This window comes from Sinohyriopsis cumingii, chromosome 13, assembly GCF_028554795.1.
Source record: "Sinohyriopsis cumingii isolate HCF-2022 chromosome 13, ASM2855479v2, whole genome shotgun sequence".
NCBI classification, from domain to species: Eukaryota; Metazoa; Mollusca; class Bivalvia; order Unionida; family Unionidae; genus Sinohyriopsis; species Sinohyriopsis cumingii.
Genome location: NC_142973.1, coordinates 62,095,011 through 62,114,940, shown reverse-complemented (window position 1 = coordinate 62,114,940; position 19,930 = coordinate 62,095,011). Strand labels below are relative to the sequence as shown.

Below are 19,930 nucleotides of genomic sequence, written 5' to 3'. Positions count from 1 at the left end.
AAAAATGGTACTCGTCTAACATTCAACAAGGCACAATTGTGAATAAAAATGGTACTCGTCTAACATTCAACAAGGCACAATTGTGAATAAAAATGGTACTCGTCTAACATTCAACAAGGCACAATTGTGAATGTCATGGGTACTTGTCTAGCCTTCAACAAGGCACGATCGTGAATGAAAATGGTACTCATCTAACCTTCAACAAGGTACAGTTGTGAATGAAAATGGTACTTGTCTAACCTTCAACAAGGCACAATTGTGAATAAAAATGGTACTCGTCTAACATTCAACAAGGCACAATTGTGAATGTCATGGGTACTTGTCTAACCTTCAACAAGGCACGATTGTGACTGAAAATGGTACTCATCTAACCTTCAACAAGGCACAGTTGTGAATGAAAATGGTACTTGTCTAACCTTCAACAAGGCACAATTGTGAATGAAATGGTACTCATCTAACCTTTAACAAGGCACAGTTGTGAATGAAAATGGTACTCTTCAACAAGGCTCAATTGTGAACAACAATGGTACTTGTCTAACCTTCAACAAAGTCACAATTGTGAATGAAAACGGTACTTGCTTACCTAACCTACAAAAAAGCACTATCGTTGGAGTTCTTTAAAATTTTGTTGCAACTCCTGAACAAATGGTGGCATTGAATGGAATTTTCATCAACTTTTGCACCTTTTAATTGGTTCTGAATGAAACTGGTGCCGATCTAACCACCACCATGTCAACACTTATGCATAGTAGTTGGAAAACCAAACCTTAATGGCTTTGGCATCAGTTGTTGTTGTTGTAGGGTTTAATGCCATTTTTCAGCACACGATAGGCTATACATGGCGGCCAGTATTAATGGTGGAGGAAGAACCCGGGAAATCCCCAGAAAGAACCACCGACCCTCGAGAAGCTATTGGCAAGCTTTCTCACATGCCCACATTGGCCGTTGGCATCAGTAATTTGTTCACTAATTAATTTTGACCCAACTTGATAAGAAGTTCCAATAAACAAATTGGTAGCACTCTGACATTTAATTTTAAAGTCAAAGGTCTTGATTTTTATCATTAGTTTTATTGGTTTTTGAGCAATGGTAACAAAACAAGCTTTAATTGATATTTATCAGTTTTTGGAAATAACTTAAGAAAACCTTGAATAATGTCAGTACAGTAACTTGGGCTTTTCAATAAAATTAATTATAGATTGAACCAAACTTATCATGATGGCATATCTTGACAGTATCTTAGATAAATTTAATTGTTTTCTGTCCATTATATAGGACCCAATGTTGTGTCAAAGAAGTTTGTACTGCACTTAGCAGGTATCTTGTGTGTATGTTGACTCAACATGAGAAAATATTAATATTACAAAATTTGGGTATTTCAGAGTTTCTCAGTATTCATGAGATGGTTTCAATACTCTGCTATGAAAAAGAGAAGAAAAAAAAGGACAGAAAAATGAACTTGTGGATTTGGGAAAATTCTGTTTTGACCAGTCTCTCCCTTTCAAGTACTCTTTATAAAATAATTTTCTTTCATGTCATTAAATACTTTTCAAACTTCAGACTAATAGGCATTTGGATAAACAAATTAGGGTTACACCAAATCAGCTTGTTCCAGAGACATAATTTGGTTGAATAAGCTTTGCATGAAAATGGGTTTTACTGTAAATTATTTTAATACAGTATTTCTCCCATTATAAAACCAGTGAACCAGCACAATCAAGTTTTTAAGAAATGGGTGGGCTTATTATCAGACAAAGATATCCTTGAAAAATATTTGATAAATTGTTCTGCGTCTGGGGACTGGGTTTACCATCCAGCATGGGTCTATAATTTGATAAATTGTTCTGCGTCTGGGGACTGGGTTTACCATCCAGTATGGGTCTATAATTTGATAAATTGTTCTGCGTCTGGAGACTGGATTTACCATCCAGCATGGGTCTATAATTTGATAAATTGTTCTGTGTCTGGGGACTGGGTTTACCATCCAGTATGGGTCTATAATTTGATAAATATGGTAGCCACATAATTAAGGGTTCCAAACAAGCCCTGACTTCTAAAAGTGTATTTAGCACAAAATGCACAACCACTTTTGATGGTGACTATGTCAATAAAACAGAGAGACCTCTTGGCTTATGGACTGTCACAAAACCATTTGGCACAGCAGATTGTCCAATTAAAACTAACATTCCCATTTACGTAAGTTTAACAATTCTAATAGTGTGATTTTGCCCAATTTTCACAAATTAATTTTCTTTTCTCCTTGGAAAACTTATTAAAGCTGAAGATATTCTGCTGCCATTTCTCAATAAGTCATACGCAACAGAATATGCATGGGGAATGCTGGACAAAAACACCTCAACCATCATGCATTCTATGAGATTTGACCTTTTTTCATTAAAAAATGGATGCCATTTCATCTTCACATTTATACTTTTTACCCGTGATAAACCAAAATTTGATTAAAGGTCTGAATTACATTCATGGATTTTAGCAACTCTATACATTAAAGATCCACTGTAATGTCTTTATTGTTGATGCCTCATGCATTACCTCCCTTTCTTGCTCAATCATCATAGCCCTGGATTATACATTAGAGTTGTGGCCATACAGTTCAAGTTGAAGTTTAGTCCACAAACTATACCATTCAGTAACTTAGGGTATTTATGAATACAGTTAGAATTATCAAAATTTCAATATTTTCTTAGCACTGATTCCTCTCCTAACATGCTGAATTCAAAGAAATAAATAGACATGTACTTCAATTATTAGGTTTGAATTTTGCATTTTGAATCTGATGCTGAAAAAGTTTGGAGTTGATAGAAAAGGCTCTGGATATATTGTATGCATGAGCCAATCATTATTGTAGAGATAGAAGAACAACACTGCACATGGATAACATTTGATCTGTTTATTATATATATATCACAAATTACATCCATCAACAATAGATTTCCATGAGAAACAGAAGTCCAGACTTTCAAGATGTACAATATAATTAGGCAAAAAATGAAATAAATAACACGAATGAGCAACTGAATCTACAGATTGAAATTTTGTTTAAAAAAGATACACAATGAGATAAAATTTTAACATATCTTTCAAAGCTACATTACTACAATGTAATACCATAAACCTCTGTAGAGCTGTAGATAATATGTGTACTTGCATATTTTATGCAAAATGACCAAGAAAAAATACATTGATGCTTTTAAAGTACACAAAACAATTTCATTTTAAGCATTTATTCCTAAGTTGTCAGCTTATATTACTCTTGATGTAAGGACAGTCCATGTTTTAGGAAGGCACATGCAATCAATATAAACTATGCTATCAGAACATGTGCTTGATGTTGATGCACATTTGAAATAATACTATTTAATGACTGAAAAACTCACTCCAGTAGAACCATATAATTAAGTAAGCATGGAATTAGTCTTGATCAATAAGCCTTCTGACACATTAATAATGGCATCATTAGCATCTCAATCAGTTTGACTCGATCTAGAATAGCAAGTTTGTGTTTTGTGCTGTTCACAAAATACAACACTGAATTTAAAACAATACAACTAGTTAAAATCAAGGAAGTAAAATTCCAAATTTAGTAATCCTTATCTGAAGCTGTGCTTCATGTTCTTTGATTGCTTTCAAACCTATGTTAGACAAAAACATCATTTCAGATAAGAGGAAATACTAAAGCAACAAGCATTCTTGGTTCTGTATCTGGTAACATTGCTTGCAATGATTCTGATTTTATCCAGTCTTTGATTGAAGTCTTTATAACAGCTTTAATTCATAACAAGGAACAAGATATTAAAAAAGCAAATTAAAAATGAAATTAGAGATGACCAAAATAACAGCCGAGGGTTGTTCCATTTAAACATAAAAGGCAACCAAGGATTGCAATTTAAAAAAAATATATGCCAGGGTACTTGTATTACTCAAAGAGTTTGTTTGACAATAACACAAAATTCTTTTGCATCTATGGGCAGCTAATCCAAAATAAAAGTGCCTTCCCTGGCTCCCAAGTATATTTTACTAGAGCAGCTCTGAATGAAATTGTATTTTCAATTTAGTAAATACAAATACAAGTTTTAAGAATGAAAGTAATCAACAATGAATGCTAAAACACAGTAAATAAAGAGACACAGACTAGAAACATAGAAACACTGAAGTATTATATAGAATCAATAACGAGACAAAGACTGGTAGGATCAACATAGAAACAATGAAGTATTATATAGAATCAATAACGAGACAAAGACTGGCAGGATCAGCATATCAACTATCTAACTCAGAGTTCATTGTGCCTTAATACACTTCAGGGATGTGTATGATTTGGATTTTTAACATAGCTTTAACAATTTTTCAGTCATATCGCTTTGATGTCTGCAGTGTGACAGTTTATAGTGATGTCTAGCACTGGGGCATCATGCTTCAGACATGTAGCATTATGTCCCACCCAGTCACATTATCCTGACACCAGGCTGACAAGTCCTAACACTAACCTCTTAATGCTGAGTGCCAAGCAAGGCAGCTGCCAGTATCATTTTTATAAGTCTTTGGCATGACTTGGCCAGGGTTCAAACCCATGACTTCCCACATTTGAGGCAGATGGTCTAACTACTTAGGCCACAATACACTTTGGTAAGAAGTGTAACACCATATTTGCCGGCCTATATGTTGATGCAGAGTATAAGTTGAATCAGGAAATTTGACAAATTTTCTATCCTTCATCCACATATGTAAGTCAATGCTGAGTATAAGATGAGGCCAGATAAACACCTTGGAATGTGTTTTTCACTTCGTTCCACACAGCATCGCGAATTTTATCCTATCTGTAACTCAGTAACCTTTCCAGTCATGATCATTAAATTTAACTAGAAGTACCTAATTTGTTTCAAATGAAGTATTATGTACTTTTAGCTACATATAATGATGCTGACCCAAAAAATTACTGAGTTACAGATAGGATAAAACTCGCCATGCTGTGTGGAATTAAATTATAATAACTTCCGTTTCAGAAATATTAAAAGTATCACTGTATGCTATTTCAGATAGCCAGCAATAGGGAAACTGCATCATTAATACTAAAATGCTTTTTCCAGTTTGTTGTTTTTTGCGGGGGGGTGGGGGGGGTGTGAGATACAAAGAGAAGGATACATATGTATTCCATCATATTTTTCTTCTTGCACCCCATGATCAAAATAAAATATGGTTCGATATATGAGAGAGAGAGAGTTCAGCTCTTTGTGGGTTTTTTGTTGTTTTTCTTTTACATTATTGCCCCCATGATGCTGAAGCTTTTGTCAAAAGAAAAAACATTAATAAATGAAACAGTAAAAGTGCAAACTATGAAAATGCATACTATACTCCTTCAAGGTTTAAATATTCACAATACACTAGTTACATCCTTATAGACTCCATTAGATTAAATCCCAAGAATGACCATTTTGCATGTTGTCTAATATTCTTTGCAGGTATAATGACCTCTCCATTCCCAACAAATAAGATTTTTTTAAAAGTACATGTACTCTTCCTGTACTTAGGCTGCAATTGTTTTTGATCTTTGCTCATGCTAGATGTACTTTGGATTGCTGTTGGTTCTGTTGGCAAGTTCAAAAACGTCACTGGCTAAGAAATTTACACGAGTAACCACCTGGCATTCCTTTCATTGTATGGTACGGTATTCATAATACCTATGGGTAGCCTCATTTCCCTATTGGTAGCCTCGCTAATCTGATCTGGTCTGCCAAATCTTGACCTCATAGAAGTGTTAGCTTGGAATTACTGAATACAGCCATATTTAATTAGCTTGTAAATACCACTACAAAGCCATGTGGTTCTTTTAATAATAGAAGTGGCAACACAAACTAGAAAGAATTGCTTACTTAGTGGTATTAATTGATAATGGAATATGGTACTGCACTTGTACATGAGTAAGATCAGTCACCAGGTATAAGTGAACAATATAGATTTACAATTGTGAAGACATATCTCTCTCTCTCTCTCTCAATGGGACATGTTTTATCTGATCATTACATGCATGATGAAAATTGTGAAGGAATATGTCTTTGTCATGGTTATTCATCTTCTAACTAATCAATTCTAATGCACATATATATAATTAAATTTAAACAACATATATTACAAACAACGTACATTACTGGTGCATGCTGCTGTAGACTAATTACATCTGATCTATGTTAATTTTTAATACTGATGATCATGTAATTGTTTAAAATACTCACAGCAGGATCCTATATTTGTTAATACACAATTTCTTCCCCAAAATGAACTATTTTTACACATTAGTTTTTGTACTCTTGGAGAATTATTTTCCATACAAAAAATATGATAAGTGATTCGGATGACACAATCCATACATAAGTCGATTCAGAGTATAAGACGAAGCTAAGATTTTCTGGTCAAAAAGTATTGTCTTATAGGCTGGCAAATATGGTAAGTGAGATTTTATTAGTGATATGATCATGAAATCATTTTTAGTACACTTTTATTTTTATGAAAACCATACATCTTTAAGTACTAACAAAAATGTCTTTTTGGAAAACCTTAAAATGAACACCTTCCAAAACCTCAGAATTAATACCCTCCCCACCAAAAAATTCACAATACCAATATTTAGAGTCAATGAAACAATGCTTCTGCCTAGAAAATATGAAGGATTTTAAAGTATCTAAATATGAGATGTATTCAACTTTGATTTTTGCTTAAAATATTCTCTGGTTGTTTTTATATTTTATAGGTATTTCTTTCCTGAATGTTGTACTAAAAAAGCAATATTGGAATAAAACTGATCAAAGCATTGTTAAAACAAGAATACGCAATGAAACTGTCTCATCATGATGCAGACTACAAAACATACAAACCATGAAAAAAAAGAAATTCTGAAGAAAATTTCTGATACCAGAATTTTTTTTTCTTTAAACAATTTGTTCAATCAAAATACATTGATTATGTGTCCATTATGAGACGGAACTGAAAGTCTGTTGTTCCCTAATCATTTAGGGTGCAATATTAATGAACCAACTAAAGTGTACATACATATATTTTAAGGAAAGAAAATAGTGTACAAAAATGTATACATGTATGAGGTTGAACTACACATCAATCATCTGGCCCCTTGGTCACAGAATGCCTTAGCCACTTGGTCACAGTGTGCTTTGGTAACAGAATGCCTGCAGCACTAAGACTCAATATTCACAGAGTTTGATTGTAATTACTTTACTTGGAGTGACTGGAGAAGTTCCAAAAGAGCTCAATACAGGGACTGGAGAAGTTCCAAAACACTTGCTTTGAACTTTTCTATCACACAGATCAATAGTGTTCCTGACAAAGACAAAACTGATCTGTCTGATTTTATCCGCCAAATTTATTCTGTTTGACATTAGCAGTCATCTAGACAACCAATTATCCAGATGAAGCTCGTCTCCCTGTGAGTCTGGATGTTTCTAATTATCCAGATGAAATTCCTATATTCTTTTGAGTCTGGATGTTTCTAATTATCCAGATGAAATTCCTATATTCTTGTGAGACTGGATGTTTCTAATTATCCAGATGAAATTCCTATATTCTTGTGAGTCTGGGTGTTTGTAATTATCCACATGAAATTCCTATATTCTTGTGAGACTGGATGTTTCTAATTATCCAGATGAAATTCCTATATTCTTGTGAGTCTGGATGTTTCTAATTATCCAGATGAAATTCCTATATTCTTGTGAGTCTGGATGTTTCTAATTATCCAGATGAAATTCCTATATTCTTGTGAGACTGGATGTTTCTAATTATCCAGATGAAATTCCTATATTCTTGTGAGACTGGATGTTTCTAATTAATCCAGAAGAAATTTCTATATTCTTGCGAGTTCTGACACATTTTTTACCCCCGTTTTAGCTCCCAGTCATATCTATATACACAAATTAAAAATGAAGACTTGGGAAATGGTTTCAAATAATAGTTGTCCAAAGCTTAGGTTCAGGGTATCAAATAATGACTACAACTTTCTATTAATTATCCTAGGTGTGATCAGAGATACATGTAATGAATATCAGATTCAGTCCCACTTACATTTAAAATCAACTAGGACTACTCTAGGATTCATCTAGGTGTCCTCTTTAAGCAGGTGGTCTTTATTTACAGCTAAATATCTATCAATATGGGAACTATGGATCTTGGACTTTACATACAGGTTGTCCTTATATACAGGTGACTGTTACAGAAAGTTTTTGATGAATTTATTTATGCCATTTTAATAGAGTTGAATACATGTATCTGGAGTTTTAATCTTGACATCACAAACTGGAATGGGCCTAATCCAGACCCTGAGTGGTGTGGACACCTACAAATCATGATCATCAATTTTAGCATCTTTTCATCTATTTGTGATCAGATTTGACAGTTCTTTAGCTCAATCCTGTCAAAGTGGCCAGATTACACAGGGTACATTGTAATTGTTTATTAGCCCCTACAGACTTTACACACCAAGAAAGGTTCTCAATCAAATCTTCTGAACCTGAAAAATCCTGGATGTGAATAAAATTAAATTCAACAAGACAAAAATACATTCTGAAAATACAGTACCTGACAAGAATATCAACAAAAAAACAACATAACGTTCATAGCTATTTAAGATGCTTCTCATATCAGAATATTTTCTCATTTCCAATATGTCTAATAAACTTAAATGTGTCTATATATTATAGATACCCCTTCTTAATATGACCAATTGAAGAAACCTGGGTTCAGTATGCAAAAGCAAAGTTCCAAGTCAAGCAGTCCAATCTACCAGAAAAAATGATCTTGACCCAAGTCTTTCCTTTAATGCATTATTTGGTTTCAACATATATTAGGTCCTTCAGATGTCACCAGACAAATACAAAATTCAAGATGTACAAGATTTTTGACATTATAGGATGGGAAGATACATGTGACATGCAGGATGTAAGGGCATGTGGTCCATGAAGGATGGAAGGACATACATGGCATGCAGGTTCGAAGGACATTTGTTATGTGCAGGATGGAAGGACATGTGGGGCATACAGGTTGGGAGGACATGAGGAACATACAAGATGGGAGGATATGAGGAACATACAAGATGGGAGGACACGAGGAACATACAAGATGGGAGAACAGGAGGAACACACAAGATGGGAGGAAATGAGGAACACACAAGATGGGAGGACATGAGGAACATACAAGATGGGAGGATGTGAAGAACATACAAGATGGGAGGACATGAGGAACATACAAGATGGGAGGACATGAGGAACATACAGGATGGGAGGATATGAGGAACATAAAAGATGGGAGGACATGAGGAACATACAAGATGGGAGAACAGGAGGAACACACAAGATGGGAGGACATGAGGAACATACAAGATGGGAGGACATGAGGAACATACAAGATGGGAGGACGTGAGGAACATACAGGATGGGAGGATATGAGAAACATACAAGACGGGAGAACAGGAGGAACACACAAGATGGGAGGACATGAGGAACATACAAGATGGGAGGACATGAGGAACATACAAGATGGGAGGACATGAGGAACATACAAGATGGGAGAACAAGAGGAACACACAAGATGGGAGGACATGAGGAACACACAAGATGGGAGGACATGAGGAACATACAAGATGGGCGGACATGAGGAACATGCAAGATGGAAGGACATGAGGAACATACAAGACGGGAGGACATGAGGAACATGCAAGATGGGAGAACATAAGGGACATACAGGATATGAAGGATGGAAGGGCATATGTGACATGCAGGATGGGAGGTCATACGTGATTGAAGGACATGGTGACCTATATGTCCCCTCCAAATAAGACTGAGGAGGCACAATAATCATAAAATGGTTACTCTGTGAAGACTAGACATTGGTATCTGATGCATTTAGTAAGCGAATTTGGAATAAAATGACATACGATTTTAATGATCTACTTTGGAGCCAAATTCCCCACAATGCACGTGCAAGTCTGCTTGCTTAGTAAATCAGTAGCAAGCACAAAAATAAACAATGCAAAACATATATGGGCCATTCCCACATCAAGGCACTGTATTCAATAATATGTACAAATGTATATTTAACTAACTTTAAATAAAGGAGTAAAATCCCACACTAAAGCACTTTGGCACCAAACAAAACACTAATCAGCAACTATATATATTTTGGAGAATATAAAGTTGATGTAAAAATATGAAACAAGATAGAAGTAAATGTACAAATAATTTAAACTACAACATACAATTATTTTTTCAAATTCCTATTTATGAATGTTCTATAAAAGCAAGTGTTGCACTTAAGCCATGTAGACAAAAATTTTAAAAAATCCTTTTTACCCAATTCAATCAATCTAAATGATGTTAACTAATAAAGTACTAGACTTACTGGTACATTCTAACAAATTGATATTTTTTAAAATAATTTATAATTATTGAACCATATGTACAGTTAATAACAGCTAAAGCTGAAAATTAATTAGAGAATGAAATGGTTTAACTATGCAATAAATAATCATTTGGTATAGTGGTTAATTATCTGATTAATTATACATGAATTAAACAATTCCAATCAAACTGGAAATACAAATATTATATTTGAAATTTTTAGGACAACTGTTGAAGAAACATTTACCCATTAACCACTTAATAAAACTAAATTAACAAAAGGAAAACAATTGCTTAAATCTCATAATGCTAAAATACAGGGTAAATCCCCATTAAATTCAAACTGGCTTTCACTGGGATGTGGAATCAAATACACCAACAGAGTCTTACCATGTGCCAGAATACACTGTATTAAGTCAGATTTACTTTAAGATGGAAATAACTGACGGCATAGTTTGATCTGAGATTACAGGGGAAAGTTTATTAAGAATGGACACAAGAATCAAGGATAGATACAATTAGGTTGTGTAGATTAACAGCGCCAAAGATAAAATGCAATTCCAAAATGACGAATAATTCCATTTCCATTTAATAGGCTAGATAAAATGCAATTCCAAAATGATAAATAATTCCATTTCCATTTATTAGGCTAGATAAAATGCAATTCCAAAATGATAAATAATTCCATTTCCATTTAATAGGCTAGATAAAATGCAATTCCAAAATGATAAATAATTCCATTTCCATTTAATAGGCTATCAGATCTTAGATCAATACAATATCTTACAGTAAGATTGTAATGGAAATTGTGTATGAAAATGAAAATAGCAACCAAAACAGAAATTTGATCTGGATTATCATACTATAGGAGTCAGTTACAGAAAGCAAATAATACCAATTGCAAACTGCCAGCAGATAGTAAATCAAGGGACATAATGAGAACAGTAGCTTCAAATCTGTGCATTAAACCAGTAAGCTTGTAATGTACAGAATATCTTGAATCAGCTGTCCTAAAACCAAATAATTTATTTTCTTTTTCTTGTTTATCATGCTATTTTAATATGTCAGAGTAAACAAGTTCACATGAGAATTTGGGTTAAAATCTTTCCCTGCTGAACAGTAAAGACAGGAAAAGTCCCTACATGCACAAAATTGGAACCTGGGGCACATAACGTATTAAAAATATTTTAAATCTTGATCAAACTTTAAGGAGTACGAAAGCATCAAAAAGGTACTATAAAAAAGTTATACTTGATTGTCAAGTTTCTGAGCATTTACACAAGTCAATACAATTTCTTTCAAGTCTCATTTACATATTAACACTTCCTTCATAATTCTCAATGATTTATATAACAAAATTTTAAAAAATTATAACATTTCATGCACAAAATTATATTTTTCTGTGTTAATTAACAATAATTTTTTAAAAGTTATTTGAACAAAATGCAATTAATAAATGTCCTTAAGTTCTTATGACCTTTCAACAACTTTAAAAAGTCTGTATGGTTCCGCTTCATTCATCAGATACCCAGAACTGATGTATACTGAACTTTAAAGACAGAAAAAATCCCTACATACCCAAGACAAGTCCACAAAAAAGAAAATGGGTAATTGAAACTGGGACCAGACACATCAATGTGGGCAAAAAATTGATTGACTGTAATTCAACTTCAAAATAAACTGGTAGAACTGACTATTGCACATCTGAAAAATTTAATTTCTAGAGTTAGTTCTCATTTACAATGGGATTAGGCCAAGTTTTGCCCCTTCCCAACATCAGCAATTTTGAAGAAAGGGTCCATGTTTTGCTGGATAGTTTACAATATGTATGCCCCTGAGACCCCAACCTGTTCATAACTTCCTATACGGAAACATAACTTCCTATAAGGAAACATTTGAAATGTGGGTCCTATAGTCATGAAATCAACCAGGCAAAAGCAAAGATGTAAAAAGAAACAATATGGAAACATTTGGTATTTGGCATTTAGTTATCTAGTTATTCTTTACACATCATAATTTGGCAGTTACCAGTAGCTAATGATTATTTGCTCATCAAAGATGAGTGGTGTTGAGGCCATCAAATGAATATCCATAACAGTAATGGGTAAGAGAAAAATCTGGTATTTCCAACTAAATTCAAATTAATAAATCAAATAACAATATTGTTTATTCTGCTCAAAAGTATTAAAATTGTCAACTCAATTTGCTAATCTTTTTGCATGAAAATAGATTTTTGCAAACCAAATCACAGTAAGGCCTCAACATTATTCACTAACATTTTTAAAAAAACTCTTCAACTATATTGAAAATATAGTCATCTGCAGATAATATATGTCCCCCACATGAAAGAAGTCTCTATGGAAAGTAATCTATGTTCCACCACTCTCAATATTTAATCAACTTCTGCTACATTTTGTTTCTATGACAACACAGAAAATATTGAATGCACAAAATTCTAAGTGTCAAAAGTTACATCTGTGCAACTTGCTTGATATGTGTACAATTTTCATGAAATGCCTTGAATGGTCTGAGAGTTATGCTCAGTAAATGAAAATGTTTATGGACAGACAGACAAACAGCAATAGCCAGATCTCCCACCCCATCCAATACAACATATCAAGTGGATTAAAATACTTTTTTGGAAAGTGTCTTCCTTAAAGCTCTTAATATCTTGGAGTGAAACTTAAATATATCAATTATTCACAAACATATAATAACGATTAGGGAAAAGAAAAGTCATTAAAAAATTATTTTTCTCTCATAGAATACTTTCCAATCACATTGACATTAGGAACATAAACTCTGCTACCTCCTGAAGCTAGACCTTGCAAAAAGATTTTTAAAAATTTGCCAATTACTATAGTATATCAACCAAGGGAAGAAACTCTTCTCCGTTACTCATAGGTGGCACCAGTAGCAAAACATCAACCAGAATGCTTGAGAGATTTTTATAACAATGTGAATGGATAAATATTCTCAGATAAACATAAGTTACTTAAACATGTGATTCTCACTGGAGTACTTTACCAGATCACAATAATTTTAGGAGAATAGGTAATAGAAGGAGGGAATGGTAAGCATCTTACATGTACCCTGGGCACCCTTTGAGAAAAGAATGATCGAATCCATAAATGAAAGATAGCTCACCCTCCTAACCTGAAAGTAGCAATTCCTGTGCTGCAATGCCTGCATCCTTGCTTCCTCTATCATACTGCCAGCTAGTAACACTGATCCAAAGGGTGTCACATGGAGCACCAAAAATTAATCCAGCCTCAAGTGATATGCATCTTGCCTCACAAAATCTATTTAGTAGACACTGTCATGGCATTATCCAAAGAATGGTGTGCAGTCCTGTTAACGACATTGGCAATTTTAATGATAACTGCATGCAATTTAAGCAAACCAAACAATGGCAAATATGCTAGGTTCAACATTACAGATATTGCCACAATGTTACACATCAGCTTTGAGGTCATGTGAAAGGCATTCTTGTCCACCTTGTAAAGCGGGGTAGTCATATCTGCCATTGCAATATTCCTGTCTAATGTTGGAAGTTTAGTGGTAAATGTTTCGGAATTGTCTGAATGTGTTCTACACCGGCATTATAAAAATGGTGCTTGCCGGTGACTTTCCAAGAAAATGTTTTAATATTGCCTGGATCATTTATATCATCCGACAAACGGTCTAATACTTCCCTTTTTTTGACTCACTACAGCAGTAAGCAGAAGGAAGGATGATAATCATCATCTTCCAAATCTACTGACACCTTTGCCTTACAGGTCTGACTCACAGTTGGTAGTGGTGCACATGCAGAATTTGCAACACACTATATATTCCCTCAACAGCAGCTTTAAAACTGAACTTCATCTATTCCAAAGTGGGATCTGAGTAATCTAAATCATCAAGGTTATTACCACATTCATTGTGTGAGTTTAGGATCTATGTCGATGTCCCTGTAGAACATCCCTACAGACATGGATGAGGCATTGCCATTGTGACTAATTATATCACAATATTGCTTCAGTGGATAAGCCACAAGCAAATGACTCACCAGAAGAGTTGGCAAGGCACGTCTTATGGGCAAGTACACCTGGTGAGTATGATGCACAGCTGGCTGGACAGTCAACTCAAATGATGACAAGGCAGCAAGTATGCATGGCTGCTGGCTGGATGGTTGGTAAGGTGGTCGGCTCTAAAACTGCTCATGCAGAAGGGGCAGCAAAACAGATGGATTGGTCAGTCTGCTCCCCATATGGTCCCACATACCACAGCACTATGTGGCATGTCTCGCCAATTTGATAGCTCTCCAGTCACTGGACATATAGGTACACCCAGCTGGTCAGCTAGAATGTTGTTGTACCACAACAAGCTCTGAGAAAAACCCTTTGTGCCCAGACTTACAAGCCCAAAGGCCATTCTCAGATATGTGAGTGGATTTATGCCCACTGGGCTGCCTAGATATGGGTGGAACACTCCCCCAACAGGCTTCAAACTATCCATGGAGGTTTGTGACATATGGACAAGGGCAGAATAAATGAAGTTCACAACTGAAATTTTTTAATACATAAAATACTGATTTTACAGAAAGACGGGTTGAAATCATGAAGATATTCAAAGGTTTTTGGGATGTCTTGCATGACTGTGTTGATAGTACTGAAGGAGTTCTTAAAATTGACACCACATAGCAGTGTAAAGGGATGTAATGGATATGAGTTTATTCCCTTGGTCTTTATGGTAAAGGCAGAAAAGATCAATTTTTGTCATTCTGGGATGTCAGATTCGGGACATAGTGGAGTTTATTTTCCTACTGTAAGTGTGATCAGGGAATGTATTCAAAGAAGAAAGACTTCAGAGTGTTTTTCATCTGTGTGACAAATATTGTATTGTTTTCCAAAATATACACATTTCTTGGATTAATTTTGGCACTTCCCTGGCTGAAAATGAGCAGGCTCCATATATAACATACTTTGGCAGGAGTTTACCTGTTTGCATTTTCTGCTAATAAAGTCCAGACACCCACTAAATGCAAGTTCAATACAGCATTCACAAAGATCTAAAAGTACTTTATCAAATGTCACAAACTGCCTCATAGGAAAATAAACAATACTGACACCGTTTTACCATTTCATCATGCAACAGTAGACCCATATCCATGCTGTCTACAGTAAAAAACACATTTTATAGGAATAAGTACAGTAATTCCAGTGCAAATGATCTTGTGTTTATTGTTTGGTTGATACAATACTCACAAACGTCACATCATAATCATGAAATTGAAAAATGACAAAATTATTTATCACATTTCTTAAAATGTTTGATATTAAAGCACAAAAATTATACATCAAAAATGAGTATACACTTGCAAAAATATCTTAACTGCATCATACACAAATTCTCACCACATGACATAACTCTGAAAATATAATTTGTTGTGTATTAGTAAGTCTAATGTCTTTTCCTTTCATTGAAAAGAATCATTTTGAAGTACAGAACATGCTTAAAACCCCAAAGATTTCATTATTAATAAGGACCATTTCTACTGATTTCTCAATAATATACAAAAAAATTAAACCTTTATTATAGCAAAAATATGCATGTAATACAATGCACGTTGGTACTGTCCAAATTCAAAGTAGAATGTACAGTATTTTATATCATACCTGCACACTGTACCTAAACAGTGGAACGAACAGAATTAGACTTCATACATGAACAATCGAATGTACATTCTCTGAGATCATAACCTGGCTGGTTGTAGTGGTGCCACTGATGATTTTTGACAATCTCTCTCCATTTTGCCCTGTTCTCCACTGCTATCTCGGTCTTTGCAAATTCCATGCCTGTCCACTCTTAATAAACATACACAGATAATGTGGTCATCAGGATAGCTGTTAAACTTAATTTTTTGGTATATATTGGGTCTGAGAAGGACTTAAGGGTTTAACAAGTAAATCAGGTGAATTGTAGAAATGTAATTAAAATGTAGCTTTTCTGGTGCTTTCACCAGATTCTTGTACAAATAAGTCAAACAAGATATTCCATCCTCCACTTCTTCTAAAATCTTACTGATGTATATGTGTATGCAAATACTGTGCACAAACAACATGATGGCAGAACATGGACCAAGCCTAACATTACAGAGAGGGGTGGAAGGTTAACTAAGTTGACATGATTCTATAGCCATTTTATTAACCATTTTAAGCTTACATTTCCCAGATTCTCCACCATATCATAAAACAGCATGAATATCATTACAACTTAAATGACTACAAGTCAGTACAATCAAATTTATCCAATGAAGACTGTAACTTTTTAATTTAATGGATCATACCCACTGTTGGATATATAGAAAATGTACATTTATATTCATATACATATATATTATGTGAAACTGCTGATTAGGCTCAATATTCACAATGATAACTGTGAAACTTTTTAATTCTTAAATTAAATACCTGTTCAGTAATCCATATTCTTAATTACATGACATAACAAAGCAACTTCATCACCCATCCACCCATAATGTTTAAAGGATCGGAAAACAGTTAATAATGTCTGTGGTGTATCTCTGCCTGAATGAAAGCAAAAGGATGATGTTGTGATTGCTGAACTATTATTTTAAAACAGATAAATCATGCTTTATCTAAGTGAAAAATTAAAAGAATTGGTTCCTGTTACAGCTTCGTGAATGCACAACTAGTAAGTTAATAGGCAGTTTGTTATGTCCAGAATGAACATGCTTTAATCACAACTTTCCACTGCATAATATACATAGCCACTGTAAACATAATGCCATGGCAATCTCCAATGGTTGTCAATAGTGACAATGATAATTTGGTACTTTCAAGCTATATATTCAGTACAAATATACAATATTTTCCATTCTGGTGTGGAGATAATATAAAACATGTCAACTACATATGACATGTAATAAATAAATTGCAACACTGATTTTCACTTTAATATCATATAGTCATTTAAGTCAAGTAAACTCTTCCTTGTATGTAAACATCATGACATCATTTCATGTATGCCAATTACCAACACATGAACCATATTTACTCGCTTATAAGTCCAACTGTAAACTGCATACCCCCAGATCTGCTGTCGCATAATGTACTGGCAGAACGTGGCCTGTACAGTTTGTAAGTTGAACAAACAATACAGACCCTGATCTGCAGGCGCATTATGCTATGGCAGATCAAAATCTTTGTTGTTTGCAGTCTGACTCGACTTATAAGCAAGTACTTAAGGTATATACTCCAATAATACTACTGTCCCTATAACTGAATTGAATGGCTAGGAATGGATGCATTAGATGTGTGAATGAAAACTTCAGATAACCCTCAATGCTGTACACAAATATCTATAATCCTCACTGCTCCATGCTGTACACAATAAAAATATAAGCCTCACTGCTTTATACAATGATTTAAACATGTATATATAACATACAAGTACTAAATTATGACAAAATAGAATGCCCACTCCGATTCTGTTAAACATGCTTTAGAAGACTACCTGTATAAAACAATTAACTGTAAATTATCACTTTACTAATGTTCCATGTAGCCAAATATTATATTTCATTGTTGAAATCAAAGCATTTTGGAAGAATTTTTTACATTATCAAAATTATGTTTTGCTCTTTCTTCCAACAAACAACTATATATTTTCCAGTACATTTTTCACAACATTCCATGCATACTTCATCTTCATAAAAGCAATTATGAGGATGAATGTGATTTTGATACTGAACCTACTTCAGTAAAAGACAACCTCAAGTATAATGTTGTCAACCTACCTCAGTATAAAACAGCCTCAATTACAAAGTTGTCAAATTTGATGGCACTCCAAACAATTGAATGCATTAAAAGAAATACTTATCATATATGCATGGTGGTTTTCTTAAAGTTTACATAAAACTTCATGTTAAACCCAATTTTATATATATATATATATATATATATATATATATATATATATATATATATATATATATACACACACATACATACATACATACATACATACATACTACTCCCCACAATAATGTGCCTCAGTCAGTTCAAGGTAGTTCCTTTTATTTATAAATAATATTAATAAATCAACAGTGCAAATGCCTTTGAGAATGATGCATGTTTGAATTTCCTGAATAAACAAGAAATAGCAAAGCATATGGGACCCACTTTTTCCATTTCTGGAACAAACATTCAAGTTAGCTGTGAAATACCATATATACTCGCTTATAAGCCAAGTCCAAATGTAAACTGCACACATCCGGATCTGTCATCTGCCAGTATGTATAATGTGGCAGCAGACATGGATCTGTGCAGACTGTTCAGAGTAATCATTACAACAAACAGCATAGACCCTGATTTGCATATATATTTTGTTAAGGCAGATGATGATCTTTGTTGTTTGCCATTTAACTCGACTCATAAGCAAGTATAGACAGTTACGTGAGGATCATGTTCACATAAAAAGGCACATTTAAGTTTTCATTTCCCAAAACCAACGTGGCAAATTTTTATTATTGGGGTCTGTATAGTATGAAAACTCTTTCTCAAATCTTTGGTAGGAAGCAGCCTAACCCATTCAAATTTGAATCGATAAACATTTCCTGTACATAGTGTGATCATTTTTTTCAAATTTCCAAGTCCAAATCTGAAGCAACCTATCCAAATAGGCTTCACTTTTCCTTCGTAAAAGTGGCTCTTTACTTAACACAAGTTTCATAAACAAATTTTGTCTATATTTTACTCTGATTTAACATTGAAATGAAATGGAGAATCCGGTTCTGCCTTTTGATCCTGAGTCCGTGCTGCAGATGCAACTCGCTGCCTAACCCTTTCCTCTGGCTTTGTCAACATCCAGAACAAGTCCTTGTACTGTTTGGGCCACTCATAACGAAGCATGTCCTGCATCCAGACTGGTATATCATCGACCAAGGCCCCATCAAACAACAGTGGGATGAAGCGATTACTGTGGTTGTTGTTCCTCAAGTACTCCTCATACATTGCCTTGTAAATATATTTTGTGTTAAGTTGATTGAAGTTATCATTTTCTTCCTCCATGTCAACATCTGCTCTGTCAGAATCTTCCGGATCCCATGCATCCATCTCTTCTTTGTACTTTTTGGAGACGCATATCAAAATGAAGTCAGCCTAAATGGAAGAAAAGATCATGTTTATTATAGATTTTGCCTTTATGCAATTAGGATGTTCCAAATTAAGTTAACCTAAATTAAAGGACACAAAATTCACTTGAAAGTTTAGAGTACACAGCATTTATTTTTTATAAAACCTATGAGCATTTTTATTTTACAAGGAAAAATTTTAACATTTTAAAAAATTTATTTTAGTTTTAAGAATAACTAACGTCTTTCCATAATTGTATATGAAATTTCCATGACCTTTGATCCTGGAAAGGTAAATGGAGACGTAGAAGTATGGTCAAATACAGATATCCTACAATGCAAGACAAAACAATGATACAACAGGTTTTTGCTTAAA

General features: G+C 34.1%; 1 protein-coding gene across 8 annotated transcripts in view; it reads right to left on the bottom strand.

The window, feature by feature from the left end:
* Positions 1-2,893: 2,893 nt before the first annotated feature.
* The window catches only part of LOC149785691 (uncharacterized), a 52,021-nt gene continuing 34,984 nt past the window's right edge, over positions 2,894-19,930 (bottom strand). For all 8 annotated transcript variants that reach the window (XM_089979534.1, XM_089979535.1, XM_089979536.1 and 5 more), the window contains one exon: positions 2,894-19,582. In XM_089979534.1, coding sequence (XP_089835660.1) covers positions 19,175-19,582 — 408 coding nt within the window. In that variant the 3' untranslated portion in view covers positions 2,894-19,174. The remainder of the gene's footprint in view (positions 19,583-19,930) is intronic.